At 32.1% G+C, this 12,281-nt stretch overlaps 1 protein-coding gene across 1 annotated transcript; it reads left to right on the plus strand.

The window, feature by feature from the left end:
• Positions 1-5,746: 5,746 nt before the first annotated feature.
• On the plus strand, positions 5,747-9,660 carry LOC132731617 (G-protein coupled receptor 157-like). Its single transcript, XM_060717831.1, has 4 exons — positions 5,747-6,352; positions 6,906-7,118; positions 7,626-7,822; positions 8,869-9,660. The coding sequence occupies exons 1-4, from the start codon at positions 6,160-6,162 to the stop codon at positions 9,391-9,393; spliced, it is 1,128 nt and encodes a 375-aa protein (XP_060573814.1). The 5' UTR covers positions 5,747-6,159; the 3' UTR covers positions 9,394-9,660.
• Positions 9,661-12,281: the final 2,621 nt, after the last annotated feature.

The raw sequence follows: 12,281 nt of genomic DNA on the forward strand, positions 1-12,281 counted from the left end.
ATTTTACAAAAATAAAAAAGTAAATGCAGTTATAGTAAATTATGATAATATAGTCAAATTTTTTGATATTTTTTGGGTACTAAAACGATATTTTAAGAAAAAAAGTTTAAATTTATGTTAAAGTTGTTTTAAGATGCATATATTTAAGTAATTATTGGAATCACCTGATGAGAAATTACCTTTTATTTCATGAAAATATCCAAGTAATTAAAAAAGTTTATTGCAATTTTAGTTTTAGAGTACTTTTAATTTGATAAGCTGCGGCCTACGGCATCCAGGGCTGAATGGTACCTATGGTTACATAACAGGCCGTGAATTCATCAGTATATGTGGGATTAAGAGTCGAAACTTTTCCAGGAATAATATGAGATAGCCTAGGAATGATGTATGCAAAATTTTATTTATGGGATCAGATTGTAACATATTTTGAGTAAATAGGAATCAGTCCACAGATTATTTGCCTTTCGTTGAACCACAATAAGGAATAAAAGATTTGGCCTGTTTTTTTTAATGCCAGCATATAAATGAATATAATTGAATGAAGAGATAGAAAAAAGGCCAAATTCCTGACCAGAATTTCGATTTTCAAAAATAGTTGTTAAATTGCCAATTATTTGATCCCAGATTTTATGCGAGGTAAGTATTTTTTTAAGTGTTTATTCTTCACATGACAGAACTCACATTGGTTCCGGCTTATATACTGAAAAACTGTCAGACTGATGGGTAATTTTGAATGAAATGCTGTGGAAAAATGACATGAATGCGGGGAAAACCAAACCCCTTTGGGTTTTTTACTATAGCTTTAGGGAGAATTATTTTAACATTGGGATTGGTTACTTTTTTAGCACAAATGACTTTGATTGATTTGATGAGTTAGTAAAATTGCCAAAAGGTTTAATGTTTATAATAAGAACATATAGTGAAATTAATTTGATGGTCTTGAGGGCCCCAATGTATGGCGCATTATTCGAATTTCCCCACTGATTGGGTACAATAAACAAAATTTTTCATTTTATCTCAATAGCATACAAGAAAAGCCCATTGATGCAAAGCCATCAAAGGGCGTCCAAGCACAAGAAAATGCAGCAAGTTGAAGATGAACTAGTTTAGAATATATGATGACAAGATATTCTTTAATTAAAACAACCAGAAAAATGTATATCACTTATGAATGAGCGGCACGAAAGACATTGTTCATTATGATCTTTGATTGGCCATTGACTAGAGATTAGAATAGTTACTTGTTCTGGTTATTTAATAGCAACAGATATACATGTATACAATCATTTATAATCCATATGTGTAACGCATGATCAACACGCTTACCACACCTTTGTAATTGTCCCTTATTATGTTATCGCTATTAGTGAAGACCCCCTCTTAAGGTATCTGTTCACACTTAGTAAAAATATGACACTGATTATATAACCATGTTGATCATGTTGAGCATAATTGTTTATTATACAATAAATGTAATATCTATTAATTTTAATAAAAAAACATACACATTTTATGAATATTGTTTTCTTTTCTTTTTGTGTTTTATGTGCTATTTTTAATACTGAGTTTTTACTACTCTTTTTTTTTATTAAAATTGTAAAAAAAAACTTTAAGAATTCAATTGTCGACGATTATAAGTCAAAACTTAACTGGAAAAAGTCAGTAAATTATGGTTTATCTTTCAATATATAATATTGTTTATTCTTAAACCATGTACATGTACATTTGTATTTTTCTTTACCATTTTTTAAATTATCAATCAGTTGAATAATTCATAAAATCTAATTCGTAACTTTGAATAATTCCTAGTCATCTTTACTAAACACGGATAACAAATTAAATAAAATGTTTCAAAGTTGATAATGTCATATTAATTCCATACAAATGTACATTTTTCTCAGTTATTGTACATTTTTATTGTTTTTATCTCATATAGATAAAATGAAACATGCTATTGTTGTTGTTTCGTTCTTTTTTAATTGTAACGATATCAAACATCTACTCCAAAACCGGGAGAGACCGGACAATAAACGTGTGGTACTATTCGCCGGTCACTAGTAAATCCCGGTCAAAATAGACCGGGAGAGACCGGTAATTACCGATAGGAGTGATAAATAGATATATCTATAAATAAATTTTCGGAATATTTAGGTTATCAACTGATCATTCTAGGATACATGTACAACAATAAAATACCATGATAACCCACTGTGTACTACAAAATGATAAATAAAAAAACCCCGAAGAGCGCGATTTTTTGACGGGAAAGGTTATTTCATTTGAAAATGTTTGCATTGCGAAAATTCTCTAGTTCGCTATTCATTGTAACATATCGCGACATTTCATTCTTAATTAATAATCAATCACCCTCATACCGATCGGAATGATCGGCTTTTATTATGACTGACTAAAAGGCTCGAGAAGTTGCTGTCGCCCTTTCACAAAATCTGATTTCATTCCATAAGGGCGCCGCGCTTCGGCGCGGACGCCAAATATGGTTTAGGCTGAGTGTGTATCCTCATCCTTATGATTTATTTACATCACTTAAAAATAGTGTGAACAGTAGAATTACAAAACTGAGAATAAACCTTGGATACATTTGTTTTAATGACGTTTTAATGAAGTAATATTTGAATAATTTATACGTACATTGTAGAATAGAATAGTTAGATATCTATCATTTGTGGTACGTGAAAGTGTTCACTTCGCCACTGAACAAGACATCAAGCTATACATATGCTTTCTAGATGAACGCCAAACTTTTGACCGAGTATGGCATCAGAGCTTTCAATATAGACTACATGAAACAGGCATCGACAGCACTTCGTTTCTTATCTTTGAAGAAATGTATAGGTAAATTTCAAATACCGTCAGAAATAATTAAGGTTACGTATCCAATCCGATTTCAATGCACCAAAGCACACGTCAAGGCAGAAAAAGCTCACAGTAATTATATTTGTACTTCATAAATGGACTAATCAAAGAGCTTGAGACTTGTTGAGCTGGTTTTTGTATGTACAGTATGAACATTTGTGCACCGACGGTAGCACATGACATAATACCTGTTGCTTTCTCTAAATGAGGACTTGAACATAATTATGTTAACTATATGCAGTGAATGTTCATGTTAAACGCGCTACGATTACAATTCAGAAAAGTCCAGGGTCATTGTGTTTAACAGTAGTTACAAGCGCCCAGCGGTTGGTGTGGACATTAGGGTCACATTACTTGAATGAAGTTGACGAATACAAACACCTTGAGATTACTTGTGATAAAAAATTATCTGCAAAGAAATTCAAACAAGAAGCGTGTTCAAAACTTAGAAGAAACTACTTAAGAATTGTGAACAGTGGTCTACACCCGGAAGGTCTAAATCTGTAAATAATGGGGGTTTCCTCCAGATGTATACAGAATTTCTTCTGAAAATCAACCTATATCTTGTGTTACAAACGTACACCTCGACCAGAAGATTTCCATCTAAATGTCATAACCAGATGTGTATCGATGCCTGCTAAATATGAAATACTTAACGCCCTTTTGGAACTTTGACCATCAGCTCCAGAGTTCCTTCCAAATGTCAAGAATCCATGTTTTTTCTCGTGAAATATATTCATAAGAGAAGCGGCTTTGGATTATGTCCCTTGTATCGGTCGTCGAGAACTTAGTCTCTAGACAATACACTCAGAGTTGGTCATTGTGCAACGTCATGTGCTTCAATATCCTTGACCATTTCTAAACTTTTGTTATGAGGTGATAGATATCCGATTATCACTTTGTGCCTACATGTTTGAAACTATGGGGATAAATGCGTATGCAGAATGAATAATGTGTGCTTGAGAAAGACAGACTGATAAGCTTATAGCGTTGGCGTTTAATCAATCGATTTGCCGTCAGTACACACCCATAAAGATGCTCCATGACATATTTAGAAATACATTTACCCGATTTTATGTGTTAAAGTTTGGAACTGTGTAATGTATATTTACGAACTTATTTGTTTTAATGCTATACTAGTATACTAACTTTTAAAGGTTATTTGTACATGATTTTTACAATATTGTATTAGCAATTTTATCAAAGTGTCAAATACCTTATGTCATTTCAGAAGCCTATACTTTTTTTCGATTCGATCAGCATAGGCTATCGTTTAATATGGCAGACCTGGTAGCATAAAATATGCTTAATATAGACCAAGTTCTTAGAGTAATTTCGTTTGCGGCTTTAAGATATTGAATCTATATAAGGCATAATGTTTTATTTTAAAGGAAATACACGAATCTATTTGCAAAAATCGTAAACAGTTATTTAAAGTTAAAATGCAATAACCAAGTGGAAGTAATAGTAATATTTCTATACTAGCATTAATATATATTGTTCAATTCTCTTGAATGGTGTCTTATTGACTCTAATATGACAATGTTAATATCGTTATATTGTACATTTGTACTTTACTTGTATACTAAAAAAATACAACAATTTTCCAAACTTGCCTCTTCATGCTCAGAGAAATTTAAGCATATTTTATTCAATTTCGATAATAAATTACTGTTAAATATCCAACACAAAGCTATTTGCACTAACTACCATTTAAAATTTATTGTTAAATACAATTGTTAAACAAATTTTCTAATTCTATGCTTAAAGTTCAACTATGAGTTATATGCATTCTTTTGTGTAGAGTAACTTTATGGAATTCAAATATCTAATAGCTTATGCTCATAATATTACAATTGCATGTATTTTTACTAGAACGGTCGTTGGGTCTATTATTAGGAATCATGAACGTGGTTTATGTACGCTGTATATTATGTCAATAGCTTTATACTTATTTGTTTTTCATGTATACATGTTGTACTCTTCAAATTTGAAGGAATAATAGAATATATCTATATTGATCATACAAGACAGGCGAGTTTGCGAAAGATGAGAGCATAATCGGAGATTTCTTCAAAATCGATAAGTGAACATGATTTCAGTATTATATCATCGAATCTCTTAATGGAAGACAAAGAAAAGTGAAATATCTCTAAAGTCACCATTTCATTAACATTTCATTGAAGTAGACGTCAATGCTCCAAGAGGACTGAAAAATAGAATGTTTATAGCTACATTCACTCACTTAATACCAACACTTTCAGTGTAAAGGAAAGAAATTGAAAAAAATGCAAAAACCAAACCCATAATCTATTACAAATGGTGTAAAAATACGTAACAAAAATAGTATGTTATTATATATCGGATCATAAATATAAGTGTCAGTCTGATTATGAATATTTCAATAAGTTTGAAATTTCGAAAATAAGTTTACTCATCTGAAGGCATGTAGTTTGATTTTTTTTCAAAGGATCGACGTCATAAATCCACGCAGTTGAAAATTCAAAAGTATTATCCGATCATTACAAAACAAAATGCAAAAAAGTGTTCTTTATATATCGATATCAAGACTTATACAAAACAATCTACGTAAAGAAGATATTTATCATAAATTATAACATGAGTAGTATGTCTAAATACCACGCAAGTTCGATAGATAACTATGTCAGTAATACAATATATCTACTTTTAATTTGAGTTGTTTCCCTTGACATCAAACAATCTACTTATCTATTTATAATATCTCTACTCAAATTCTATTATCAGATTATATATGACCATGTGCATATTGTACATTGCAACTTTCTTTTTTCCGAATCAGGAAGAATATTTCAAAGCAGTCAGTGATAATTCACTATCTACCGAAACATTAATTGTTTAACATTTGATAATAATTATGTCTCTCTTATTGTTTGATTAGCCCTTAATCTGTACTGTATCAGATTTATTTTTAACTTATCAGTTCAACACGCGAGTTTTGAGTATATTTGTTATCTATTATATCACGTCCGCTAAATCACATCAACTAGCTATTGGTACGGTTTTGGGAAAGGCCAAGGTGATACTACTGGATATTAACTTTTTGCACCATCTTTCTGTACGGGTATGTAGATGTGTTATATTGTGTTTCAAGTGTGTACAAACGTTTTGTTTTTTATTATTTCAACGTTGTTTCGGTATAACTCTTACGTGTACATATCGTTAATATAACGAGGAAGTTTATTTGTTAATTTTTACCGCTGTGAACTGTAAATTAAAAGAAAAAAGAAATGGACAAACCGCAAAATGAGCAACAAGACTAACACTACACCGGTTACGTATGAAGATCCGGTGTTGTATATTTCCGTGATCAGTAGTAGTCTTTCTATATTAGGATCGTTTGCTATATTTGGATCATATTTTCTGATACCGGAAATAAGAAATTCTACACGGAAGCTTGTCACGTGCCTTACTGTTGCAGACTTCATATCAGCAGTCGGTAATTATATGGTTTATTATGTTTATCCCAATACAAATTGAGAAAATTTACATAATATTTTTATACAAAGCAATATGGGTAATTTTGAGGATTGCTTGTTAAACATAGGATGTATGACAGCATTGTACTTACCAGTTACTAAGGTCAGAGATAGCACTTTTTTGAAACTTTGCGTAATTACATCCCTGCGACTTTCGAATTACTTAAAATATAAACAGCAAGATAAACAATTAAGGAAGGATGGCATTCAATAAACGCATCCTCTAACACCTAACACGACACAGCAACACAGAAAAACTCAACGAACACACTCAAACAGGACTAGTTATAAAATTGGAATCGTCTTGATAAAATTAAAAAGAAATTTTGAAAGGAGCATATGAATTTAAAAACGTTGCAAAGAATTATACACATATAATTTATACTATTTTGGTTTGATCAAGAAAATCACAAATTTCAGCCAAACTCTTGCACATACTTACGTTTTTTAAAAACATTTTTGAAGGATAAATAATGATAATAATATTTGGAGAAATATCTTTTGTATTTTCAGGGTACCTCGTATCGGGTATAGCGCACTTTGCAAATGTTCAGGACAGTGTGTGCACTATTCAAAGCGGCATTACAACATACTCTAGCATTGTTTCCTTTTATCTTACCGTTGCCATAGCAATTCATATATTTGTCGCCGTGGTATACAGAAATGATAGCACGTCATCGTTGCAGTATTTCATATGCGCTAATGCAGTCAGTTGGGTTTGTCCAGGTAATGATAATATATCAATATGGCAAAGAATGTACATTTTATATAACGGCCAAAAAACAAATTGTCTAAAAAACTGAATCAGAGCATTGTTATTCTTTGTTTAATTATGACAGAATGTACAATTTGCATTGATTTTTGAATAGTTACCAAATTTCATTGTTTTATACAATAAATCATTAAGCGCTTACAATTTATGTATAAAATTGCAATTATAATAATGAGTATTATGTAAGCCTATACATATATAATAATCATATATTGTTACTTCATTACCTTTACCTGCAGAAATAAAGCATTTTGCACCACAATAGAGCACAACCAGCATGCATACATATCCATGTTGTTTTTATTAGCTCAATTTTGCAATCAGACTTTGAATGATCTATTTCTAAGTTTTAAAGCAGGGCAAATTCATCACACACACAAAAACTCTTCAGTGGGTTAAGGGTTAATTCCTAGAGGTAGATTTAAGTAACATTTAAGTACAATCTATATATTACTGTACAGGTATTATAACAGTGGTTGCTATGACAAAACACGTGCTTGGAAGAGACGGTCACTCAAGCGTCAACACGGGTCCTTGGTGCTGGATATCACATGCAAAACATGACTACGTCTTCTGGGTATTTATGGCGGGAAAGGGATGGGAGTTTTTATGTTACCTGATAACAACATCTCTTTATGTCCTGTCGCAATTTTACAGGGTAAGTAGATAAGGTATCTATGAATCATTCATTTACAATATGCTCATAGTATTAATCCACGTATTAGTACACATTTGCGTGGCTGAATCCACAGGGATAAGACGCTTTTATCTGATATTATCCCCTATCTGACCCCCTCCCACCAGTCCCTGTTACAATCCTCAAAAATATTATCTCAAGTCAATTTTCACATTTAATATTCATTACAACAATAATATGACACTATTTTACATTTTTCATTATACCTCTATATAATTAGTTATACAAGGGTAGCAACTCCTTCGCCCTTCCAGTGCTTTGATTCTACCCAAGTTTACACTCAGCCAAATCTCTATATATTTTTAAAAACTTGGTCTCGATCAATACACTATAGATATATGTATGCAATGACATTTTCCATATTACCTTATTATCTTCCAAGACAGAAAAAGAATAAGTTTCAGCATTAAAACAATGATAAAAGAATTACAACATCTCAAAGATTATGTAATATTTGTTATTCTAATCAATTGGAAGACGAAATGCACTGTTCCGTGTGTTGTTATTATTTTAATAGCAAAGCAGAACCGTTGTTTAACAAATAAGTTGAGATATTAAGTAAAAAAACACATTACCTTGTTAAATACAGAGCAAAATGTGTTTGAATAATGTACTCTGAAACCACTGGCATTTTATGTTAAAGAATTTTCAATATGATAGAAGAACAATACTATTAGCTTTATAAGTCTGTCGGATTGTCGAACACTGTAAAAATCTGGAAACAAGGTGATTTCTCAGGAAGCATTTATCACAACAAAATTACATGAAAATTGCAGACTCGGTTTGATTGAGTCTGAACATGGGGGATAATGAATAATGAATAAGTGCAACATACCTCACGCTCTCTAGCATTAATTTGTACACCTTATTTTGACATTATTTCACTTATGCTATCCATGATTTCGTTACACCTTATTTTGACTTTAATTGGCTCAATAATTTTTCTTCCCCTAATAAGTCATATAATATATTTGTCATATATCAAACAGCTGTTTCTTTGTTTTCAGTTCTTAAAATACAGACGGTGGACATTAAGGGAAATACATGAAAATTTACGTGTTGAAGACAAAAATTACCTTTATGTGTGGTTTTTGCTTTATATACTCCGAATGTGGGGATCAATACGCTCCATGTTGAATCTAGGTCACGTGGATTCAGAGACGCCCGGATCAATGATCTCACATGTATTTATGTACCTGCAAGCGTTTGGGGATCCTGGTCAGGCGTTTTGTAATGCTGTACTTTTTTGTTTGCTTGATGAGACAGTGAGAGTATATATTGTTGAAATGCTACAGAAATGTTGCAGAAATCCACGAAATCTTAGTACTAACGGGGAGCGAGATAGACTAGTTCCAGCTCTTGGAAACAACAATTCTGCAAACCACAGCTACATTGCAGCAGACGAAATACCGGATATGTCTTCCAGACGATATAAGTCTACAAACTCTTCTAGATCATTTGGCAAGTACTCCAGCATAAGCTCCGACAAAAATCACATTTTTTCTCTGGAGCATTCAGCTCAAGTTATATAACATGAATTCATTGCATACTGTTTACTAACATGCTTTCTGACAAGAACCGTGACCTGTATGATTTAGATGTAATGTTGATATGTGAAAACAATCAGTGCAATAACATTTCTGGTCCGAAAGATGATTTCTTAGTTGATATGATATGTTATTTGTATTGTTTATTTCTATGTGAACTCTTGTTGCTAGATATGTTTTGGACTAAGACACGCAGTTAACATGACCTCAATATGCAAACATGAAATCCTAAAATGTATGCTTAAATACAGTCGAAACTGTCTTAAGCAGCCAGCCAAGGGATGCAGTCATTTTGGCTGCTTAAGACAGGTGGCTGCTGAATGGAGGATCCAGTTTTTATCCAAACATATTATTCATTTCTTTGTAAAATAAATCTGATTTAAGTATAAATAAACCAGTCTGATTCATCATCATCATCATCATCATCATCAGTTTTTTAACCATTTACAAACGTATGCCTTTAATGGTTTAACATGTACACAATCCTTCCAACATATAAAGCTTTACATGAATGTAACACAGATAAACAAATGCACTCACGATTTATTATGTCAATAATTGAAACTATTTATCCCATAAAAATATCTTCTTGCACAATAATTTAAAATGCGTAATATTTTTTTCACAAAAAAAGTATGACAGTTTCTTTTTCTAACTTTTGATCAATAGAATATTGTGTACACGTCATCTAAGTGTCGGCACTTCCTTTGATGTTTCGGATTAAAACAGCAGGGCTACAGGTTTGTAAACATCAAAGATTCCTTTGAAGAGACCGCTAGTTACCTCTTAGAGGTCATCTAGTGTGTAAACTTAATGGGTGTGATTTAACAGTGACCTCATTTGCAATTTTATTTTCACACATGGAGCATGTGTTTTTATGAATTTATTACTGAGGAATTTAGACAATCGGCGATGTAATTCATTTTCATTTCTTTGGTAAGTACCATGTACGCACAAAATTTATCTGAATCGGGATTAACTTAAATTTCTTTCTGCCATCGACAATGCATTGTTTTCTTATTTCTTTTTTTCTTAAAATCGGTAAATTGAAAAATAAAAAACTAGCGTACAGTAACTCAAAAGAACGAATTGCAAGTGCGTTGAGACGTTCCAAACGTTTGTAATTACGACACGGATGAGCAATTATGCAAACTTCTTGAAATGTTGTGGTTTTATGTTAATATCTAGCACCTGACAAGTAGCTTTTGTTAATCCGTGACACGTGTCATCTTTGAAAATAAATGACAGAATATTGCCTGGCCGTTTCACCTGGCTGACCGCAGAAGATTGCCTGGCCGTTTCACTTGGCTGACCGCTTAAGATGACCGACTTTAAGATTTGGGAAGCATTTTAGGTGACCGTTGACCGCGGACAGCAGGTGACCGTTGAACAGATGTATAAAATAGAGTGGTTTTCGTCGGGAGCGTCACAAAATGGCCGTTTAGGTCAGGTGACCGCCGATAAGAGGTGACCGTTAGTACAGTTTCGACTGTACTAACGTAACAAACAAATGCACATAAAATCTTAAATTAAAAGAAAAAATATTAAAATGTACAATCATTCTTAAAGATGGAGAAACCTGTGCAATGACGATTACTACGCAGCAAGACGAATCGTAAAGGCTACTTTTAAATAATGATTGATACAAGTTTGCTTCTTTAAAAAGAAGCATGCGAGAGGTCTTTTTGCTGCTGTGGAAGATTTGTTTAATTTGAAAATATTTGGAAATAAGACACAACGAATGGTTATTAATTACAATTATTTAACAAAATATAATTTATTATATAAATTGAATATATAGTATCATAATGAAAGTTTGTTTACACTTCATTTTTTAATGTTTTGAAAGATTATATGCTGGAGAAATGGATTTTTTTCCTTGACGCATTAGGGATACTTTTTATACAAAGGGAACTAAATTTAAAATAAATGATATGTATATTAAAAGTAGTATCAAAACAAAAGTTTCTTGTAAAATTCAATCAGCAAATTTTCGGTTTATGTTTTGGTAAGTATATGAAAACATTTCCTCTACGTTTTCCAAAACGGGCATAAAGTATGTTAATTAGATAATTTTAAGTCCAGGATTTACATAAAAATGTTTTATATCATTTGATTGGAATAAACAGAATATAAAGCTGCATGCCTTCAACCACAATATTTTAAGAAAATCAAACGTGTGTCAAATTTGTGCCACTTGCGCCAAAAAATCCCCGTTGCGTTACTTAGTCATACCAGTTCAAAAAGAACTTTGTACAAGCGGTACAATTTATCGGAACAAGATATAAAAACGCTATTAAGAAAACAATACTGTAATCGATTTATACAATTTAAAAGATTAAAACGGAATGAAACATCCACAACGTAAATAATATTTTCCGATTTTTCTTTGTACCGATCGATTCGTTCACTTCGATATTCCGTAACGTACCGGAAAACGGTGTTTAGCTAGGTTTTCAAAAAGGTCAATTTTTCGTTTAAATTAAGTCGTATTTTGAAACGGAGCATGCGCAAAACAAATTTTGTAGACTGCTCCTAATGGTTTTAAGCTGTAAATGACATTCATTTACTACAATCAGGTACGCAAAAATGGATGCCGCCAGCAATCAGTCTGAACACTATGGAGAGGTCTGATGACCTCTCCAATAAATACAGTGCCTATGGTAAATTATTTGATAACATCTACCATGTTATATGCAAGTCACTTACTTAACACTTTTGCACTGCATAATCATCATCTATGAAGGCAATAAACATTTTGTTGACTGGCACTGTATGTACATACACTTATAAGCTGGTTAAAATCCACGATGATTTATTTTTTTATGTTTATCTGTAAACTCACGAACAGTTTTATAACGTGTTATCACGCC

This window comes from Ruditapes philippinarum, unplaced genomic scaffold (genome assembly GCF_026571515.1).
Source record: "Ruditapes philippinarum isolate M1 unplaced genomic scaffold, ASM2657151v2 ctg833_1_1_1_1, whole genome shotgun sequence".
NCBI classification, from domain to species: domain Eukaryota; kingdom Metazoa; phylum Mollusca; class Bivalvia; order Venerida; family Veneridae; genus Ruditapes; species Ruditapes philippinarum.